Source organism: Pinus tabuliformis, chromosome 4_2 (genome assembly GCF_031772625.1).
Source record: "Pinus tabuliformis cultivar Carrire ecotype Pingquan chromosome 4_2, CPIR1, whole genome shotgun sequence".
Lineage (NCBI taxonomy): Eukaryota > Viridiplantae > Streptophyta > Pinopsida > Pinales > Pinaceae > Pinus > Pinus tabuliformis.
The window spans coordinates 402,060,433-402,083,478 of NC_142304.1; the positions used below are offsets into that span (position 1 = coordinate 402,060,433).

Sequence of the window (23,046 nt, forward strand, 5' to 3'; positions counted from 1 at the left end):
CTTCTGTTCAAGATAAGGGAAAGGGTAGAATGAAGGGTGATGGGACTATCAAAAGTTTTTTCACTCACTCAGGCTCCTCTCCATCAGATGCACATGGTCCTGAAGTTAGTATTAGTAAAGGTCTTGCTCAGCCCACTTTAGATGACCATTGGAAGAAAGAATTGAGGGAGACTGCTTGTGACTACATAGCTAGATGGTGGTATGATGCTGATATCCCCTTTAATGTTGCTCGTTCACCATATTATGAGCCTATGTTTGAGGCCATACATGCTGCTGGAAAAGGCTTCAAAGGCCCTATTATGCAAGAGCTAAGGGGGTTTCGTTTGCAGAAAGAAATTAAATCAATTAATGAGTATTTGCAAGATTTCAAGGAATCATGGGCAAGAACAGGGTGTACCATCATGTCAGATGGATGGACTGATCAAAGAAACCGTACCATCATAAACTTTCTTGTCTTCTGCCCACAGGGAACCATGTTTTTAAAATCAGTTGATGCATCTAATAAGGTAAAAGATGGCCACTTGTTGTTTCAGCGATTGGATGAGGTTATTGAGGATGTGGGGGTGGCTAATGTTGTTCAAATCATCATAGACAATGCCTCTAACTATGTTCTTGCTGGTAGACTGTTAGAGGAAAAACACAAGACCATCTTTTGGACCCCATGCGCTGCACATTGCATAGACCTCATGCTTGAGGATATTGGAAAATTAGATTGGGTCAGAAACACTGTAGATAATGCCAAAAGCATAACAAAATTTATCTACAATCATACACTGGTTTTGAGTCTCATGAGGAAACACACTGGAGGCAAGGATATTATTAGGCCTGCCATCACTAGATTTGCTACACATTTTTTGACATTGCAATCTATGCTTTCCCAACATAGAAACTTGCAAAAGATGTTTTCCAGTGATGATTGGAATCAAAGCAGTTGGTCTAACAAACCAGAAGGCAGAGAATTGAAAAGGAAAGTCCATGATGAAACTTTTTGGAGAAAGGCAGCAGAGATTGTGAAGCTTGCTGAGCCACTAGTTAAGGTGTTGCGGTTGGTGGATGGGGAAAGGTTGGCTATGGGCTTCATTTATGAGGCTATGGATCAAGCAAAGGAGCAAATAAAGACAGCATACAAGGATAGAGTGGCAAAGTATGGGCCCATTTGGGCAATCATTGATGAAAGATGGAACAATCAACTCCATCGCCCTATACATGCAGCTGGGTATTTTTTGAACCCACGGTATCATTATAAAGCTAAGGAGTCAGGAGCTTTGAGGGGGGAGGTCAGAGATGGACTGGTTGATTGCATTGAGCGCATGGTCCCATCGGAGTCTGATCAGCTGCTGATACATCAGCAGGTCACATCCTTCAGCAATGCAACAGGTACCTTTGGGAAGAACCTAGCAAAGATTGCAAGAGAAGCAGATGAGCCAGGTAAACAAAAATTTCAATTTTCAATTTCTTAATGGTTTTACTTTTTTTATTAAAGTTTGTTAAATCATTTATAATTTGAAAGTTAGATATAATTTGTAATTTTGTTGAGCTTCAGCCTTCATCTAACTCATAATTCATTACACTCCTATGTTTTTTGCAGCACAATGGTGGGAGGCCTTTGGTGGCCAGTGCCCTGAATTGCAAAGGTTTGCAATTCGTATTTTGAGTCAAACTTGCAGTGCATCTGGGTGTGAGCGCAATTGGTCTGTCTTTGAGAGGATTCACACAAAGAAGAGAAACCGTTTGGAGCAAAAACGGTTGAATGATCTAGTTTTTGTCCAATACAACCTTCGGCTCAGACGGAACCAATTGCTGAACAAAAGACCTGATTCAGATCCGATTGTGTTGGAAGACATTGATCCAACATCAGATTGGGTAGTGGAGAGTCGTCTACCAGAGTTTGATCCTGATGAGGATCTTGAGATTGATCAACTTGGTGTTGAACATGCACTGCAGCCTGTTCAGTTGAATGCAGATCCCGATCCACCAGCCTCAGTCTCACAGCCAGCTAGTAGGACTCCAGTTGTAGGTGCTTCGCCTTCCTCTGCTCAGCCACGACAGAAGCGCAGCCGCATTTGTACTCTATCTCAGCTTGCATCTGCTACACAGCCTAGTGGTACTGGCACCACTTCTACAGTTGCAGTTGGAGACGATGATGATGAGGAGGAGCCATGGGGCCCCTTGTCTGACTCTGATGATGATGATCCAGAGATTGGTCGAGATGATCTTGGCTCCTCTGGCAGTAGCTACTAGCCTCCTTGGTTATTTGTATTTTGTTTTGACTCTTGAGTCTTTGATCATGTATGACAGACTACAGTTGACTATGTATTTACTATTGCCATTGGGTACCACCGTACCATTTTGATATAATGGATTGGTTCATGAGCCTACTTTGATCATATGTTGTCTTCCATGTATATTATAATGTTGTGTGTTTGGAAACTTGAATGAAAATCTTTAAAATTATGTTTAAAATATTTAAAATTATGTTTTTTTATAAAAAAAATAAATATTTAATGTATTTTTTACAACGACCGAGTCATTGAAATCGAGCCGGCCGAGTCATTACCGAGTCGGAGTCCGAGTCGGAGTCGATTCTCGGCCGAGTCCGAGTCCGAGTCCGAGTTGTAAAACATTGGTACTAAGCTCTCAAGCTCTCTTGTATTTTTTTTTGAATTAATGCAAAAGTCTTTGGGGTTTCAACGTGCTGTAGTGTTCCTCTTCATAAATCTATGGTAACATTGTTTTAGTTTCTGCTTAATATTATGTGAAAACTATCAATCAATAGCTCTCTTAAAATAATCTGAATACAAGTATCTTATTCAGTTTGTTGGATCTAGGGTAACATTTTTTATTTTGATTGAAGTAGCAGGTATCTCTATTTCTTCAGAATTTTATTGTTGTTCTATTTCTCTACTTGATTTGATGGTTGATCTAGTGTTTGCAGAAGATCTCTCAGGTTCTCATTGAGCGTTTGGGGATAGTTCTTGGTTGGACCAACCAACTCTCAACACATATTTTCTGAAGAGCCTACTTCATATAAGCCACAGGATTTATTTAGCGATAATATTTTTTTTTTGCAGGGTGTTTTTGGGCTAGTACCTCTCTAAAATTTCAAAATCTTTTAAATATTTTGTGGAAATTTTGATAGATCTAGCTATTAAGAGCCTTAGATTATCAGATCTGGGAGCGGAGTTGGACTCATACTCCTCAGATCTGATAGATCTATAAATTATTTGTATAGATTTGTTATTTACTTGTGTAGATATGAAATTTTGTAACATAATTTTGAATTTTAACACTTGGGATTTTCTCTATTTTTGTACATATTGGGTATTGGGTTTTTCTCTTTTCACTTGTGTAGAAATAGATCTAAGAAATCAGCCAAGAAAATCTTCAGATCTGAGCTAGATCTAGACCCTGGAGGGAAAGATCTGGGCTCAAAGATTGTTTGTAGGAATAGATCTGAGAAATCAACCAAGTAAATCTTCAGATCTGAGCTAGATCTAGACCCTGGAGGGCAAGATTTGGGCTCAAAGATTGTTTATAGCAATAGATTTGAGAAATCAGCCAAGTAAATCTTCAGATCTGAGATTTTTCAAGCAGATTTGGGGGTTTTGAGACAGATCTAGGTCCTGGAGGGCAATATCTTATCCCAAATCTTTTTACAAGGCCAGCCATTAAAGATTTTGCAATAAATCTGAAGATTTGAAGCAAATTTTTATTTTTATTTTTATTTTTATTTTTTTTATTTTTATTTTTATTTTTATTTTTATTTTTATTTATTTATTTATTTTTTTCAGAACAAGGGTTTCAAGGTTTGGGGTTCCGAAGCCCAGATCTGCCTTCTCCTAGCCTAACGCTAGTTCTATTGGGGCTAGTGCTAGCTCTCATTGGCCCTAGATTCCCTTGCTCCATTTCTGATTTGAATATTTGATTTTCTGAAGCTAATCATTGGTGGGTTTTCGCAGAAAATTTGGTAAAAATTTGTGTTTTAGCTATTAACTTTTTTTTGGGCGACTCGGGCAAGTGATCTTCAAGGCCTAGGGCCTAAGGGTTTGATCTCTCAACCATTTTTTTCCTCACTGTTTGCTACAACAATCATATACCTTTCTAATAGTGGTGAAAAACACATCTAAGTGGTTTGAAATTAACTAAAAAATCGTTGAATACATTAATAAGTCATTTATGTTGTGTATCAAGAATTTGGCCTAGATCTACATTTTGGGTCACTGTTATCTCTGAATAATTTTGTTTCTGAAGTCTGAAATATAACAGTGGAAAAATTTCATGTGGGTTAGCCTAAATCAATTCCTAAGTTGTCTAATACATTAATGAATTAATTTCTTCATTTGGGCATTCATCATTAGGCTTATTTCATGTTTTAATTGCTGGTTGTAATAAGTATATCAGATCTGATATAATTCCGGAAATCACATCATAACAGGCTGAAAATTTTTGATAATTCATGTGGGCAAGTTTGGAAAAATTTTGGTAAATTTTTGGCATAAAGATATCATTGATAGCTTACTGTTTTCATTGTCATATTGCTGCTATCATAAAGTTTTTCTTACTGTTGTCCTAAAAATTAATTTCTGAAAATTAAGTACTCTGTCATGGAATTGTGATAAAATGCATATCCTTTGTTTCATAAACTGAGTATTTTTTGAGCATCTGTTGATATTAATTGCAAAGAAGTTTTTGTTCTCTTTGAGCTATAATTGTATCAAAAAGATTTGAAATAAGCTTGTGTTCTAATTGTAATATCTTCAGGGGTTTAATTTTGAGTCTTCATTTAATAAAGCGAACATTTCATTTGGGTATTGGAAGTTTCTGCGACATAAGCATCTTTTCATCCTTGAATCTAACTTCATCTCATCTTCTCATCATCTGGTGCATTTGCATATAAGTTAGTTTTGCATAAATAAAATTTACTTCCAAGCATAAGCTTGGTCGATAGAGAGATAGGTATCCATCCATCTTTGCTTGAGTAGTTTGCTTTTAATAGTACTTAAAACACCTTGCAGTCGTCAGAGCCATAGCTCTCTGCAGCGCCGGAGGCACCGGGTATGTTACATTTTCAGGAGAGGTATCATTAATCACATCTTAGTGTGCTTCACCTGATCTTCTTTTTGCCAATTACTACGAAATCAGGCTCAATATAAAAAGGATCGAAGGGTTAAAACTTAGATAGGCATTTAACTAAAATTAACCAAGATTCTTGCATCTCACATTAGTTTTAGGGTCTGCATTTCATATAAGATAGTCATTCATCTAAGTAGCAATTGCTAATTGATTACTTGGTCTTCATTTCCTTAGCAAGATCGTTGACTCCATAAGGCACTGGTATCAATCGTTTAAAATCTAATCAAATCTTATAAGTCTTTCTAAATCTTAATCAAGTACTTGATCACTTCACTGTGTCTCCCGAACTAGTTGGTTCCCAACTAGTTCTTCTTCATTCCATTTTTCCATAGGGTCTACCCCCCTTAGCCTGTTGTAGGGAGACAACTTAAACAGAGAGATCGGGGATCAGGGTGACAGCCCCCGATTTGAGGCGTTGTCGCGGTGCCTAGACATTCTGTGCGACAACAGGTCCCATCAGGGACAAGGCTTGCAAGGAGAGAATAAGAAAAAGAAGGATCGGTCTAAGATCAAGTGCTTAAGGTGTGGCGACTTTAGTCACTACAGTATTCAGTTTCCTCAGAGGAAGAAGGACAAGAAGGAGAAGCAGGATCAGGCGACAACATTTGTAGAGCTAGATGAACTGTCTTCCAAATTGGAGGACTAATTCGCTTTGTATGCAACTATACCTCCAGGAGAGAGGTGGGGAGACATCGAGTTCTAGACTCCAGAATTGCGCAGAGTTAGGCAGGGTCCATAGAGGAGCAACAGTTGCAGTTTACTCCTCACATGGATCATTACCCTTGCTACAAGGGCCCACAATATTTAGTAGCAGGAGGATCAATGTCAGTTGGTGCAGTCAGTTCCAGAGTGACAGTTGCAAACTAGTTGCAGTCAGATGCTGAGGAGCACAGAGTAGTGTTGATAGTAGTGTAGGAGGCATAGTGCAGAATCAACAACAACGCAGATTTCCCAGTGGACAGTGCAGAGGCTAGTAGCAGTTAGAGACTCAAGAGACAGTTGTAGCATGTGATCACAGTTGATTCAATATTTTGGATGCTTCTCAGTTGCAGTAGTTGCAGTAGCAACAACAATAGTGAGAGTGAATGTTAGTTGAGTTGTAGTGCATATGCAGAGTTGGGAGCAATATAGGTTGTACAGTGCAGTGTCAGTAGTAGCACAGATGCAACATGGTTCAACTATAGTCAATGGTAGATGAATCAGAGTTAGCGCAATGGTTGATGGAAAGTGGTACGTAGCTACAATTGTCAAACATTAGCAGCGTGTGTGGGAGGATGATGCAGATACAGGGTGTTGTAGCAGTGTAGCACTATATAACAAATTCCTCGCTAAGAGGGAGTGTTAGTTTTTGTAGCAACAGATGGTGTTCTAGTCTCAAACTTTGTGGAGAGGCTAAAACACAGGAGATCTCCAATACTCAGAAATAGTTTATGGAAATTCCACCTAGAGATAACTCAATTAAATTAATTGACCATCATTTACATTTTTCCTAAGTCTAACTTAAGTAAAATTGGTTAATTAATAGCAATTAATTGAGAGAAGTGAGAATTCTCTAGAAACTCACGAGGATCAACTTGGAGATGATCTCAACCATCAATTAAGTTTCAATATTGGTTGTTGAAGTCTCAATTGGAGATTATAAGAGGAGGTCGATGGGGTTGATGGAGAACAAACTTGGTGAGTGAGTTTCCTTGGTAGTTCGATTTTTTAGAGAGCAACATTTAGCCTAAAGAATTCAAGCCAGAGAGGGGATGCCGAGATAGTGAGGGGCAAAGTTAGTGAGTCCGGAGGAAGTTTTCCAGTTCCGGAGAGTTAGCTACAGGAGGGCCGAGTTTCCTTAGTGGGGCTGCACAGAAGCTTCAAAGGCAGAGTTCAATTTGGCCAGACAGAGGGTTGATTCAATTGCTGGAGGCTGGGAGAATTTTTAGAAGGGCTAGTGAGTCATTCTTAGAGGTTGAGTTGGGCAGGCGACTTGATCAGTTGCAACTTCCAGGCAGAGCGTGAGAGGGTTTACGCAACATTGGCGCAAAGGCTGACACAGGGGTTCGAGCAAGTCCATTTTAAGCCAGTTTAGGAGCTGGGATCAATGTCGGGTGAGACAAAATTTGTCTCATTAATTTTGTGGCCAATTAATGTTGTAGAGGATTACCAGTTTTGGGCATCCAGTTGTATTCAAAATTTCTCATTGCTACATAATAATAAAGCCCTCAGCTGCTGCACTAGTTTCCCACATTGGGCTTTTGCAGGGACAATTGTCCAAAAATAACTGTTATTTTTATGTGTGTGCTAGCATTTCTCAGTTTCGAACATTTTATTTTCCCCAGCGTTTTTATGGTGAAAATTGCAGTTTGATTTTATTCGTGAACAAATAAACTGCATAATTAAATTTACAGTTAGAAGAATAATTTCCAGTTGCTGCAATAGTTGAAATTTTCATACAATGAAGCTCGCTCAATCTTTTTTTGTTCTATCTTTACTAAAAATTGTAAGGGATGGTTACAACCCAAGGACTGTATTTTTCTGTAGTAACAGTGGATCATAACAGCTTATCATCTCATTTGTCTGCCAATATCCACATTGAGGTTCATTAACCATGAAAAGCTATGGTTCAATGCTTGGTTTACTGAGAATGACCTTGGCTACTTATATAGGAATTTTTTTTAATTTATTATTCTTTGTGCAGTATTATAATTAGATGTAGACTCATTTTGTTGACTCCGGAGATGTAACATTATGATATTGTAATTGAACACAATGTTGGTGTACTGCTTGGTTCACTGTTGGCCAAGGTGAACATTCCACTGGCTAAACTGTCTTCCCCTTGGTTGTTTGATAATAGCTTTTGTTATAAAGAAAGAGAGATTTGATGGAGAAGAAGTAACAAACATTTGGTTATACTTTTTCATCTGTAGAGAAAACATAACCATAATAAATCTTTAGGTTAAATACTGATTGTCATGATCTCTTTTGTTATATCATCAGCATTATTAGAGAGTAAGCAGTCATAAGGCAAGCAGTTTTTGTTGCTTTGTTGTTGTTAACTTTGCTTTCATCATCACGATACTGTGTGTTCTCAACCATTTTCTGCTGTCTTACAATGTAGACGGGGTAGTGACATGTATACAGACAACATGTGTCAGATGTTTCTTGTACGTCAAACTTTGCTGATTAATGACAATGTTGTTTATCTTATCTTAACAGGGAGCTGTAGCTTTGAAGATGAGAGTCTTTTGTCAGATACTGTGTGTTATAAACTGTCATTTTGCAGCTCACGTGGATGCAGTTGCTCGTCGTAATGCAGATTTTGAATATGTGTATCGTAACTTGACATTTAGCCCAATGACAGCTGGAGTTAATACTGTTGCTGGTACATTCACCGACCTTGAAACCAAGAATTTTATTCTTCTTTTGTGTCACTTTTAGCTTTTGACATTTCATAAATTTGTGTTTTAGTTCTAACAATTGATGTGTACTCATTCAGCAGGGGTTTCATCTGCTGTTCAAAAATTTAAAATTCTAAATGTACGACGAGGTCCTGACTTAGAAGCTGAGAAAGACATTCTGGTAATGTTATGTTCTGTTTTGATCCACCTTAGGTTGCGTGTGACAGTCACAAAGTATACTTTCTTTTCCTGTCTTTTCTATACATGATTCACCTTGTTCTTTCAAACATGATGTTGGAGAAAATTTATTTCTGAATGCAAAGTTCTATGAATGCTTGTTTTATTTTTGTGACAAATGAGGGCAATTTTCCTTCTTTTTGACACTTTAGTGAACCTTATTCAATTTTTGTATGAAAACTGTAGATTTAGATCTTAATTTTTCAGATGATCTACTTCTGTCTTGCAATTCTTATGCAAACATTATTTTGGAAATTCAATGGAGAGTCACTTAGAAGCGCAGGAAACACTCATGTTCAATATACAGGCTGCAGGAGCCGCATCTGAGCTGCTACCTGAATTGGCGGAAGCAGATATGCTTATATGGTTTGGAGATTTCAATTATCGACTTGATGATATTTCCTATGATGAAGCAAGAAATTACATTGCACGTAAACACTTGGACACTCTTCTAAGAAAGGATCAATTGAGAGGAGAGATGAAAGCTGGGCATGTGTTTCAGGGCATGCGAGAAGCAAATATAAAGTTCCCTCCAACTTATAAATTTGACAGAGGACAAACTGGTTTGCAAGGTTTGTGCTCTGTTTATTTTCCTTCTTTTTCTCTTGAAGAGATTTAGTGGACCTTGTCATTCAGTTCTATATGTCCATTATTAACTGATGTCAACTTTCACTTGATGATGCGTAATACCCACCAAGATTCACATCTCTTTAGAGTTTACACGTAATGGTTGGAGATCACTGTCAAATATATGATGGAAAAGCTTTGGTAATGCTAGAATTCAGTCATTGTTGAGAATCTCTGCATATGGAAGAACTATATAAATGATGACAATCACAAGTAGAAAATTATCTTTCCACAAATAGTTCGATCTGACAGTCCAGAATCATTTAGGGCCCTGACAAGAGAGACAGGTTAATATCTCTTTCCACAAGGTTATAGGATTCAGATATCAAGGAGCTTTAAATGGTCAAACTTATGATGAAAAATACCTAGGAGATCTATGAAATGATAGAATTCATTCATTGTTGAGAATCTCTGCATAAGAAAGAACTATATAAATGATGACAATCACAAATAGAATGACGATGACAATGTCAGATCTTGCATAGGGTTAAAGCAAAACGTATTGGCATTCTCCTGAGTCTAGGGGCTTGTTCTAATCTAGAATATTTGCAATAGGTTTCAAAGGTTGGAGTCACTCCTTTGGTTTGTTCTGGTAGTTGTTGCAAATGTCATGGATTTAATACCTGCTGCATCTGACTGTTTTGTCTTTTGCAGGATATGATTCTAGTGAGAAGAAGAGAGTCCCTGCATGGTGTGACAGAGTAATATTTCGAGACAACCGTAATGGGACATCGACTCAGTGCAAATTAACATGTCCTGTTGTTGCTTCTGTTACATGGTTGGTATTTTGACCAACATAACTAAACTTCATGACTACTTCCATAGGGTAATTATGAAAATTTTTGTTTTTGTAAGCTGTCAATGCATATATTATTTTTATGTAAAGCTTTGATTGGGGTAATTTATTTGTGCCTTGCTATGGTGTTCCAGAAAACCAGTTCTCTAAATGGTGAAACTTTTCAGTTTCTTGTGCAGTGAACTAATACCTCCTATCTTTATATCAACTTTCATTTGCTGATCATGCAAACTGGTTGGTACAATAAATAATCAAGAGATAATAACATTTAAATTAAGAGATACCTTCTCAACGTATCTAATGACATGCTTTATAAATCTGCAACAGTATTATTGTAATACAACTTTAGAGAATTAAACAACAGTCACATATATTCCCGTATTACCAGTTGTTTGATTTATTCTGCTCGTATGCATTCAAGAATTAGCACAAGAATCAAAATTACTAGTGTTATTATAGTTCTATGATGGTGGTGTTTGACTTGTCTTCCCAATTTCATTTCCAAATCATATTTTCCCATTGTCATTTGCGTCTTGGTTTCCCAGTCCTATTCATTTCTGTAGTAAAAAATCGTAATATATAATATATGTATGTATATAACTCTCTCAAATTCATCCCTGCTTAATTGTATAGGGTATTCCTTAATGAACTTGCCTTGTATCCCTGATTAATATTCATGCAACCTTTGGCATTGTCACTACGGTTCTATTTCTACCAAGAATTTGAATTGCTTCAAAAGGTGGTGGCTTTTTCATCAATAAAATTTGAATTGCTCATAGTCTGCAGTTTTTCTCTACTTTGCACCTCCAAATCCATTCATTTTCAATTGCATAACAGGGTTGTGGGGGAGCGGCGCCCCCTTCGAACCCACTCCTGAAGTGCTCGGGAGCAACCCTGGGAGCGTGCTCCTAAAATTTGCTCCCTATCTTTTTTCGCAATTTTTTTTATGCAAACACGTTCCAAACACAATTTTTTTTCAAATAAACAAGAATTTTTGAGTGGGGCAGCCTAATGATCAAGCCTATGGCCCTAGTATTGGTATGCAATTCATGGTAATGTAAAAGTGACATTATCCTTTATCTTTCATTTTCTCTTTTTACTTAAATTTTTAACATTACTATGAAATGACTCAGGATGTTTGACAGTGGTTCCGACCTCATTGGATTTCATATGGAGAAAGTAGAATTTTAGATCTCACTCAAAATATCAACAAAAAATATAATAATGTATCTCATATCATGAGTCAATTGTCATATACAATGAAATAAACCAACTAACTAATGATTTCCTCTACCCCTCTTGCGAGAAAATGTAACAACTTTCCCTCTAGATGAAGAAGGCCCTAGGGCTGGCATTGGACTTTGATGTCCTCTAGAAGCTGAAGAACTAGGAGCCATAGGAGGTAGACCATGTCCTCTACTGGTGGCCATGGTAGGTGGTGTCACCTCCTCCTGTTGCTCCTCCTCCTTCTCCTCCTCTTTTGTAGCTGCTACCCCCTCCACTACCTCCTCCTCTAACCAATCAGGGGTTGATTCCATGATAGGCCTCTTGGCCTCAACCCTCCATGCAGAAGTGGTGTCAATCCCATCCAATGAGATGGCCTCCACATCAAGTTTCCTCTCAAGTTGCCTCACCCACAATCTAAGATTGTAGTTAACATAGACCTTGTCGTTAAGGCACTGGGACTCCAACCTGTACAAGAGTCATAAATTATAAATTAATAATTATAAAAATAATAAATTATATTTTTTATTATTTAATGAATTCAAAAAATTAATTGGAAAATTTTTGACCTATTGCGCTTCTTGGTGTGTATTTTTTCAAACACACTCCAGTTGCACTTGAACCGGAGGAGCTACATGTTTGGTTGAGCACTCGAATGGCAAGCTTTTGGAGATTGGGTACTCTGCCACCATAGCTTCTCCACCACGCATCTACAACAAATAAGAGAAACATAAGAAAAAAATTGAAATTTGAAAGTTGAAGCAAAGTATGAAGAGACAATGAAATTTGAAAATTGAAACAAACTAAAGCTTACCTGGCATTTTGGTTTTCCTATCATGGATAGCCATGTCAAAGCTAAATGTGCCACCTGCCATCCTGTATATCTCCATTTCTTTGGAGATTTCTGCACGTTTTGCTAGAGATGACACCATCTTTTGAACACAGGTGAAGAATCCATCCATGACCTCAGCATCAAATATGAAACCATAGGAGTAAGAAAATGTGGGGTTCAGGTAGATCCTTGCAGCATGAATGGGACAATGGAGTGTATTGTTCCATCGCTCATCAATCACTGCCCATATGAGTTGTTGTTTCTCAAACCCCTCATCCCCCTTATCATCATAATAGCTACGAATGGATTCTTTGGCCCTATCCATGGCCTCATACAAGTAGACCATTGTAGGATTGTCTCCATCAACTAATCGAAGAACCTTTACCAAAGGTTCAGTAATGCTACACACCTCCTACATTCCCGCCCAGAAGCTTTCCTAGTATGAAACTAGCCTGCATATGGCCTATCTCTATGGTTTGCAGCTATATGAAAAAGCACACCACTCCTCTGAAAGAAATATTCTCGTCATATCCCACAAAAGATTCAAGAGGGATTGAAGAGATATGAAGCCATGTAATGGCAGGTCGCACCAACTCCTTGTTGTTGGTGAATGTTCTCATTAAATGAAGTACAAATGCATGATTATATATAAATTTTGTAATGTTTTTTGATGATTCAACAATATGCTTGACAAAAGAATTTTTTCCTATGTCCTCCAACATCAAGTCAATGTAATGTGCAGCACAAGGTGTCCAAAATAAGATAGGATGCCTCTCCATAAGCATCCTACCAGCAACAACATAATTTGCAACATTTTCCGTTATGACTTGGACAACATGTTGTGGACCCACCTCTTGAATGAACACATCCAACAAATCACATAATAACTGTGCATATTTGATATGTGCAGATGCATCAATAGATTTCATAAACAATGCACCCTTGGAACAATTAACCAAGAAGTTAATAAGGGTTCTACCCATTTGATCACTCCAACCATCTGACATCACAGTGCATCCTGTATATGCCCATGAGCCCCTAAACTCCTCTAATCTCTTAGTGCAATTAGTGTTTTCATTTTGAAGAATACACCCTCTAAAGTCATCATAGCATCAATCGTGGGCTGGAAAAGTGGATTGTTCCTAGCAATGCTAAAAGGGACATCACTCCAAAGAAGGCACTTTCCCAATAGCTTGCCAGTGTCTTCTTTCTCTCTTTTTTAAGAGTTGACATGATAGATGGTTGTGTACCAGGTGTGGTTCTAGGAACAAAAAATGATGCGGCAACTGTGGGGTTGATTATAGAAACTGATGCTGAAGAAGAACCAGTACCACTCTCACGGTCATCTCGCAATCCCACCCAATGTTGCACGAAGCGGGAGCGAAGCGGAAGCGGAAGCGCGAAGCGCGAAGCGGAAGCGCGAAGCGCGGAAGCGTCATTTTCCAAAAATCTAGGGAGCGAAGCGTCCGCGGAAGCGTCTGCTATATATATATATATTTTTATATATTTTTTTGCATTTATACTCAAAACAAACATCCCAAATACCAAATTAATTGTAGAAGACATGAAAACATGCATATTTTTGCATAAATCAAGATAGATATGGCATCCATGATTCCATTGTAGTTACTAGTATGTACAACAATCATCTATATTCTAGCTATTACAAACATACATCAAATTTTTAAGCATATTATAAAACATAAAACATTTAAGCATATTATAAAACATAAAACATAGAGCATATTATGATTTATTTAGCAAGTGAGCAACTGTCAACATTTGTCATGTCCAAAATTCAAATAATAATGTTTACAAAATATGTCACTTGGTCACCGCCAAGCCAAAAAGGTTCAAAATTCAAATTCACAAGTCTACAAGTCTAATGAGTAATCTATAGACTATGACAAAAAGAAGTAGATTGTGAATATATCTACTAATCTCTCCTCCTTCCACCACGAATAGAACGTGATGGCGTGCCTCCACGTGGTGGCAATGAAGAAGATGGTCCCTGTGTAAGTCGTGGCACTGGAACTGATGAAGAAGAACCCCCTGCTGTTGGTGTTGAACCATGGAACCTAGGACCAGATGGGGGTGGGGGTGGTGGCATATCAACACGGTCATCATCATCCTAGAATCGCTCAAAAAATTCATGCAAAAAAAAAAATCCACTAGTTAACAAAAAAATTAAAAACATGAATTAGAGAAATGCTTTATAAGGGAAAATTGGAAAATTCATACCACAATGGACATACCAGGAGAGCATCCTCTAATTGCTCTAGTTGCAACACTCCATCCTCCAAATTGGGCTCCTCTGGATGCTTGTCCCAAGTCAACAAGTCTTTATTAGACTTTGCATCTTCACAGTAATGGGACAACAATCGCAAGTTGTAATGAACATAAACCAAGCTCTCTGCCCGGTCTAAACTCAACCTGTTCCTTTTAACACTGTGGATGAAAGAATAAGAGCTCCAACACCTCTCTGCAGAAGAAGTGTTTACCACCTGTGATAGCACCCGCAATGCCAAACTCTGTAGAAGTGGAGTAGGCCCTCCATGCATGTTCCACCACTCAAGAGCAGAAAAATGCTCTCGATCTTCAATTGAATGCATGCTCCCAAATGGACCAGTGTTGAGCGTATAGTTGCTCACCTGTCTCCGTACCAATGCAGCCTCCTCATTATCAGGGATTAATCTACTCAATGCAGCCATATATTTTTCGTGAACCTCTTTATCTTGGTGTGGTTTTTTCCTGCTTCCCCCCCAGGTGCTGGTTTTGAAAGCCATGATGGATGATAGTACCTAGGTGTCAAAACATATGCTAATGCATGCAATGGAACATTTAGCATATCCCATCGCTTTTCCACCTCTTCACGAATATAATTGTACAAGGTGGTATCTCTAGGCTCAACAATGTCTTTAATCTGCCCCAACATGCTATCCATTTGCTCATACACCTCCCCAATTACTGGTCGATCTGAATCTGCAAACTTGATCATGTAATAAATTGGTTTGGTGAATTGCAAAACATATTTAACCTGTGACCAAAAGTAAGTGTCAAGAACAGTGTCCTTGACTACATTAGCAGTAGCACCATCTGTACACTGGTTAATTTCATCCCATGTTTCAGCACACACCAGATTAGTTAAAGCTTGTCTCACCTTCACTAGCCGCCTAAAGGTGAGGTAATAACTAGCAAATCTTGTCTTTGCAATTTTAAGCAATTGCAACTTGGAGTAAGTGCCATAGAAGTAGTTTACCCTTGTATGCCCTGTGATGAATTTAATGAGCTGCTTCCCTTTCCTGTAAACCTCAGCAATCCACCCACATTCTTTGTGTTTCACAATATCATGCATCAAAAGGTTCAATGTGTGAACCAGGCACCCAGACCAAAAGATGTGTGGATGAGTACGCTCAATAATTTTTCCTGCTGCCTTACAATTTGCTGCATTATCTGTGATCACTTGAACCACATTATTCGGACCAACATCTTTGATTGATTTCAATAGGAGATCTGCAATGTTTTGTGCAGTTGCACTGATGGAGGAGGAGTCATGACATGCAATAAATACTGCACCCTTAGAAGAAACACCAAGAACATTTATCAAATGTTGGTTTCTAATATTTGTCCACCCATCTGATACAATGGATACCCCATAATCCACCCACTCATGTGTAAAACGTGTCAAAGCTCTTTGAACCTTAGCTTTTTCTCTTTCTAATAACACTGTTCTAGCTTTCTCATAGTTGGGGGCCTTGTATCCTTTTGGGGCTTCATTGATGGCCTTTACCATGTCATGCCAATAGGGAGAGCGAAGCACATTGAATGGTACACCGCAAGCACAAAGAAAACGGACTACCTTTCCATCCACATCATCCCTCCCAGTAACATTAAGGAAATCCCCTATTGTTTTTCTACCTCCAGAGGTTGCAGAAGTACCATAAGGAGATGGGCAACTACCAAATTTAGAGGTTGCACTTGATTCTGAATGAGTTTTTTGTTTCTTGTTTTTTTGTTGTGCAGCCATCTCTATTTTGATGTATTTTTGTCTTTGTTCACTTGAAATTTTTGGGCAAATGGCTACCCCCACAGAACCCTTTTTTTCATCACTCTCTAGCACCCCACAAAGATGCCTCCTCAGACGGGTATATGAACCCGTATATGGTTTTCCTCCATGACAATCATGAGGGCACATCCATTTGTAAGATCCACCACCCTTTCCCCCTTCAAGTTTGGTCACATAGTTCCACAAGGGATTTGATGTACCTTTCCCATCTTGTGCTTCAGTGTCCTCTTCAAGTTCATCCCCTTCCTCTTCAAACCCTTCCTCCTCATCATACATTGGGTCACTACTATTAGGACCAAGTTCATCCCCTTCCTCTTCCCCTCTATTCCTCACCCTTGCCATCATTAAAACCAAGAGTGGAATGATACATAGAAGCCAAAAGAACACCATCTTGGAATATGGATATAGGTGGTGGACAACCTGTAAATAAAGGAGCAAGTAGAAACAATGGGAAAGAGTAGGAGAGGGAGGAGAAAAATACAATTTTTTTTTCAAAAAAACAAGGGAGTTTGGGGTTTGAACTTACCTCTTTAGCTCTTGTAGATGAAGTCCTCCAAGCTCTTGCTCCAAGCTCCTCCTCCTTCTCCTAGCTCCTCCTTCTTCACTCCTCCAAGCTCTCCTCTCTTCTCCTCTCTTCTCCTCTCCTTTCCTCTCTTCTCTTCTCCTCTCCTCTCTTCTCTTCTCCAACTCTCATAAACTCAAAGTGAGAAAATGAGAAGAGAATGGGGGCTTTATTCTTTTCTAAACTCACCCTAAAGTGACCCTAACTCACCCCTAACCCACCCCCTCATGCTTAGTTAAGTTAGATTTTAAATGAAATTAAAAAAAAAATTTGATATGCGCGGGTTGCGTGCGGGTTGCGCCCGGGTGGCGTGCGGGTGGCGTGCGCTTCCGGGCAGGTTGCGTGGCGCCACCCCATGCCCGAACCGCATGCCGAAGCGCGATTCCGGGGTGGCGCAACCTCATTTGGCAGGAATCGTGTTAAAATTGCGGAATCGCGCAACCTTAAAAACGGAATCGCGATTCCTCTATGGATTCCGGAACGCTTCCGCACGGGTCGCGGTTCCGGGTTAGGATCCGAGGGGGGGGGGGGGGGCGATTCCTGCAACCCTGATCCCACCACTCCACCCCCTTCCATTTGACTCTTCAGAGCTGCCTTGGTCAGTTTGGTTGTCTCTATTTCTTCCAATGATTTGAGGGCTCTACGGATGATTTTTGGATTTGTTTTTGTGCAAAGCCCTACTTCATGTCCAGGAATTTGTGCAAGGTGGTATTTCAATCGGTATACTCCCCTTGTCATATGGTACCCACATAACTTGCAAGTCAAATTTGATCTGTCAAACCCCCCATCAATTTCACCGAATTTCCACATAGGGTTGTATTTCCTTGGCATGTTTGTAACTTTGTTGAACTTTTGAGTTTTAATATAAGATTGAAGTTTGAACCTAGAGTGTAAGAAAAATTGCAAGTTAAACAAATGAAATTAAAATTTAACATACAACATTTTGAATTCTTGACAAAAAATAAAAAAACCTCAACTCAATGCAACAATAATGGCAAAAAAAAACACATTCAAACCCAAGCAAAAATCATGAAAAAAAACTAGGGCACAGAAAAAATTTAAACAAATAAAATTAACAATCAAGATTTTGAATTTTTGACCAAAAAAACCCTTTCCACTAAATGCAACAAAAATGACAAAAAAAACACACTCAAATCCAAGAAAAAATCATGGAAAATATATGGGTGACTGAAACCCAAGGAAAAACAAGGAAAAAACAAAAAAAATGGGCCAAATTTGATGCCATTCCTGAAAACCACGCCCTGCTGAAGAAACTTGGTCCAAAATCGATTTTTTTTTGCTTGGGATGCTAAATTTCTTCACTTTTCTCTTCTTGCCCTTGTAGATGAGTTATCCTCCTCCTTAGCTCTCACCCTTGCCCTCTGTTCGCAAAATGAATGACAAAAGCCCAAAAAAAGTCTTTAATAAGTCGTTGTCCACCGGCCTAGGATTATTAAATCAGCAGATTTAATTGCCCAAGCGAAAAAATCACAATTTTTTTGAAAAAATCACGATTTTCGCAACATTGGTCCATACTAATGTACAAACATGTACAGACCTGTCCTTATAACTGTACAGAACTTCCATGACTGTATGGACCACTGTCTCGTACTGCGTGCTGCATGAGAATGCCTTTTCACTGACTGCCTAATTCCTCATTAGCTAATTCTTCATCATTGTGACCAACAATGAAGATTTGTACCTAGGAGTTTGGTGCTTCCTCAAAAATCCAATTTAGGTTTTTTGTGACCTCTGAAACTCTCCAACATTGTGAGATCTTATTTTTCCTAACATACCAATGAGTACATTATGCATGTTTCAAGTAATCTTTTATTGATAATTGGTGTGAACTCGAGAAAAAATTTATGCAGTTTCTGGTCAATATAGAAACGGACCACCACATATTTTACAGCCAACATCTGGCATTTTAATTTTCGACCATCTGACTGTTTCTGTTTGAATTTCTAAAGGATAATTTTTAACGAGCTTGCACTTATTTAATGTCAGTCCGAACATGCTAGAATTTGTTTTCTCATCTCGTAGTTCTAATCCTGACAGAATTAATACTCAATTCTGAACATTTTATAGTGTCTATGGGGTGTTGCTGTTTTCTTTCTCTTGATTTATTACAGCTAATGATAGAGCACATTGAGGGTCTAACTGCAATTTCTGATATCCAGAAACTGTTCTTGGAACTCATTTATTTGCAGGTATGATGCCTGCATGGATGTCAAAGATAGTGATCACAAGCCTGTGAGATGCATGTTCAGTGTCGATATTGCATGTGTAGATGAAAGAATCCGCAGGAGGGAATTTGGGGATCTTTTGTGCTTTAATAAAGAAATAAAAGCTCTTCTTGAAGAATATAATAGAATCCCAGATACAGTTGTCAGCACAAACAATATAGTATTGCAAGATTCTGATTCATCTGTTCTAAGAATAACAAACACATGCAAGAAGAATAAGGCAATATTTGAAGTTCTTTGTGGAAGTGAGGCCTTTGTCAACAGTGCCCAACGCTATGGTATTTCTATTAGAAGTTATTCTGTGAGAGGCTGCTTTGGATTTCCGCGTTGGCTGCAGGTATGATCTGGACATTCCACTATAATATGACTCATTTTATTTTTAACGTGTCGAGAGCTAAATGCAGTTTTCTCCATATCGTATATCACAAAAAATACCCCATGATAAATTAGAGTTTTTTTTACAAGGGTTAGTTTCACACATGGATCCAGAGCCACTAAAATGTGCTTTGTGAAGTAGGTAATTCTATTTTTGTTTTATGGTGCCTATCTGAGTGGGAACACACAGTTCATGATTTAACTATTTGATGTGTTTTTCACCTCCTGCTATTATTTGAAATGTTCTGCAGGTACGTCCGGCTTCTGGTGTCATTAGCCCAGGTGAAATTGTTGAAATTAGTGTGTACCATGAAGATTTTTATATAGAAGAGGAGTATGTGGATGGTACTCCACAGAACTGGTGGTGTGAAGATGAAAGAGACAAGGTGGTGATCCTTCTGATTAGTGTCAGAGGAAATGGGTCAAGTGAAATCAAACAACATCAAATTCGACTTTCGCACTGCTACACATCAAGGGTTCAGTCACCGTACAAAGATGAGAACAAGAAGATTCAAACAAACACCCTGCAGAGAGCAAATTTTCAGCTATCCAATTGTAGCTCAAATCCTGCACCAGACCTACATTTTAATAATGTGATGAATCGGGATACAAACCAAGATATATAATTGTGTGGAAGCCATTTGTATTTACCATTATCTTTCTTGTCAGTTCACTGGATCCTATTGATGTGTTTTGATGGAGCCCTTATTCATTAGTGTTCTGAATTTATTTCCATCTATGTTTGAGTTTCATCGACCTCATTCTAACCAATATAAGTAGGGATTGAGTATTGATTGGCATCCTGAGAATTTGCGTTAGGGGGGTATTGCTTCACCCTAGGAATCCACTTTGGCAATCTTCCTAGGTAGCTTTGATGGTTAAGAAGTAGCCATGAAAAGTTCCAGGAACTTGCAGCATCATTGACAACTTATTCCACCATTGATCATTGAATAGCTTCATAATATAATCTATTGTGTTTGTTTCTTGTACTTTCATGGAGTTAAGCATGTACTTTCAGTGTGGTCCACTATTACCATAGAACTGATTAGGTATTGATGGTAGATCACAAGAAATGATGCTGTTAATGACACTGTTTGACAAATAAAAGCGCACGGGACAAAGTCATCAGGTTCTATATATTTTACCAGCAACATTGGACAATGTTGTTCATGCTGCAAATTCATGGCTTTGTACACTTGGTGAGTTACCATTAAATTCCTGATAATATGTACTACCTTATAATGATGATTGTTGCAGAATACATTTTTGATGGTTCTGTCAGGGCAGGGTAACTCCAGCAATGAGCGCAAGAAAACAATTAAATGAGAAAACACTGATTGATTGATTTATTTATTAGCCAGCACTTTATTTATACACATATAAAATGGATCAGTTCATCTTCTAGATGACTGTCCGACTTCACCTCATCCGTTTCGGATTAGGTGTCAACATTCCCCCCCTTAATCTGAAGGGATGTTGGTGAGTCCAAGCATCATTCTGAATTTTTCAAGCTTTTCTCTTCCAAGCGCTTTGGTGAAGATGTCTGCAATTTGCTCGTTTGTGGAACAATGACGAAGATGGATTGTTTTGGCCTCAACATGATGTCGGATTAGATGATATTTAGTATTGATGTGCTTAGTACGATCATAGAATTTTGGGTTCTTGGCCAACTTTATTGCAGATGTGTTATCAATCATGAGTGGAGTTGATTGTATTTGTTTTACCTGCAAATCTTCAAGAATTTTCCTGAGCCACACAATTTCTTTCGTTGCTTCAGCTGCTGCCACGTATTCTGCTTCTGTTGTGGAATCTGCTGGTACTGATTGTTTGCGTGATCTCCAGGAGACAGCTCCTGATCCAAGACTCATAGCATATCTTGAAGTAGATACCCCAGTTTCTTTGTCTCCATCGAAGTCTGAATCAGAGTATCCAATCAAGTTGAAGTCGTCCACCTGTGTATACTTGATTCCAAGGTCTTGAGTTCCCTTCAAGTACCTTAGAACTCTTTTTGCAGCAGACCAATGTCCCTCACAAGGCCTTTGCATAAACCTGGAGAGGATTCCAACAGCAAATGAAATGTCTGGTCTGGTAGTAGTGAGGTAGATGAGACTTCCTACAAGCTGTCTATACTTTGTTGCATCCTCAAATTCCTTTCCTTCAGTAGATGTGAGCTTCAAGTTTTGTTCCATTGGAGTAGAGAGGGGATTGCACTCTGTCATGCCAAATCTGTATAACAAATCTCCAATGTATTTCTTTTGAGAAAGAAATATGGACTTTGGATGTTGGGTTACTTCAATGCCAAGATAGTAATGAACATAGCCCAAATCAGTCATTTCAAAGATTTTTCCTAATTCTTTCTTTATGGATGCAATATAGCTTTCATTGTTCCTTGTCATTAAAAGATCATCTACATATACCACAAGATATACAACCGTTTTGCCAACTTTCTTGACAAATAAAGTTGCATCATCAAGATCAAAATGATTGAAGTTGAGTTTCAGAAGATGCTCAGTTAGTTTTTCATACCAGGCTCGTGGTGCTTGTTTGAGGCCATACAAGGACTTCACAAGTTTGCATACTTTGTGTTCATTTCCTTTCACAGCAAATCCTTCAGGCTGGGACATAAAAACATTCTCTTTTAGATCTCCATTCAAGAATGCAGTTTTTACATCCATTTGATGGACTTTCCAACCGTTCTGAGCAGCTAGTGCAAAGAGTGTCCGGATGGTGGCCCATTTTGCTGTGGGAGCAAAAGTTTCCTCATAATCGACCCCTTCCTTCTGTGCAAAACCTTTTGCCACAAGCCTGGCTTTGTGCTTGTCAAGTGAGCCATCAGCTTTGTACTTGTTCTTGTAGACCCACTTGCAGCCAATTGGTTTGGTTCCAAATGGAGGATCAACCAGCTTCCAAGTGCCATTCTTTATGAGGGCATCATACTCCTTCCGCATTGCTTCTTTCCATTCATCATGAGAAGCAGCTTCTTTGAAGGAAGTTGGTTCAAAATCTGTAGACAAGTTCAATTCACAATCATAAGTAACATCCATATCAACAGGTGAATTAGAGTTATCTACATCACCTCCATCTTGTCGGTTTGAATTTCGGGTTCCTGTTTTTCCAATTTCATCAGGATGAACACTTTCAAGTGTCTTTGTCAGCCACTTTGGGGGACCTTTCTGAGATGGTCCAGGCTGTTCTGTTGATTGAGTTGGGTTTGAATCAAGATTGAGTCTCCCAATTCTATCAATTACATCACTTAAAGCATCATCCGTTGTTGGAGTGTCATGCAGGGGAGATTGTTCTTCAGAAGAAGATTCCACATGTTGATCTAGTATAGGAATCCCCCCTTCAAGATGTGGAATCTGATTATCAAACTCTTGAAATGATTTCTGTTTTGTGAATCTATCCAAGCGATCAAGTTGCCGCTCAACAACATTGTCAGATTTGGATGATTCAAGAAAAATGACATCTCTAGATAAAACAAACTTTTTATTTACTTCATCATAAAGGCGGTATGCTTTAGATGTGTTTGAATACCCCAGGAAGATACACTTACGACTTCTTGCAC

The 23,046-nt window shown here is 38.6% G+C and overlaps 2 protein-coding genes across 4 annotated transcripts in view; both read left to right on the forward strand.

Annotated features, from left to right (window-relative positions):
* LOC149169652 (type II inositol polyphosphate 5-phosphatase 15-like) overlaps nt 1-20,470 on the forward strand; it is a 153,426-nt gene extending 132,956 nt beyond the window's left edge. Inside the window, exons 6-11 of one of the 3 annotated variants that reach the window (XM_089428757.1) lie at nt 8,335-8,500; nt 8,615-8,697; nt 9,061-9,325; nt 10,035-10,158; nt 19,071-19,443; nt 19,733-20,470. In XM_089428757.1, the coding sequence (XP_089284883.1) occupies nt 8,335-8,500; nt 8,615-8,697; nt 9,061-9,325; nt 10,035-10,158; nt 19,071-19,443; nt 19,733-20,107 (1,386 nt within the window). In that variant the 3' untranslated portion in view covers nt 20,108-20,470. Of the gene's footprint in view, nt 1-8,334; nt 8,501-8,614; nt 8,698-9,060; nt 9,326-10,034; nt 10,159-19,040; nt 19,444-19,732 lie in introns of those variants that run through there. The other 2 variants (XM_089428758.1, XM_089428759.1) reach the window with 2 other exon arrangements.
* On the forward strand, nt 300-3,848 carry LOC149169653 (uncharacterized). The gene is made up of 3 exons (XM_089428065.1): nt 300-1,428; nt 1,589-1,863; nt 3,792-3,848. Exons 1-3 carry the CDS (start codon nt 300-302, stop codon nt 3,846-3,848), a joined length of 1,461 nt encoding a protein of 486 aa, XP_089284191.1.
* Nucleotides 20,471-23,046: the final 2,576 nt, after the last annotated feature.

Coding starts and splice junctions, on each gene's coding strand:
- LOC149169653 (XM_089428065.1), top strand. CDS start 300: ATGCAAGAGCTAAGGGGGTTTCGTTTGCAGAAAGAAATTAAATCAATT. Junction 1,429..1,588: donor AAGAGAAGCAGATGAGCCAG/GTAAACAAAAAT, acceptor TGTTTTTTGCAG/CACAATGGTGGGAGGCCTTT. Junction 1,864..3,791: donor TTGATCCAACATCAGATTGG/GTAGTGGAGAGT, acceptor TATTTTTTTCAG/AACAAGGGTTTCAAGGTTTG.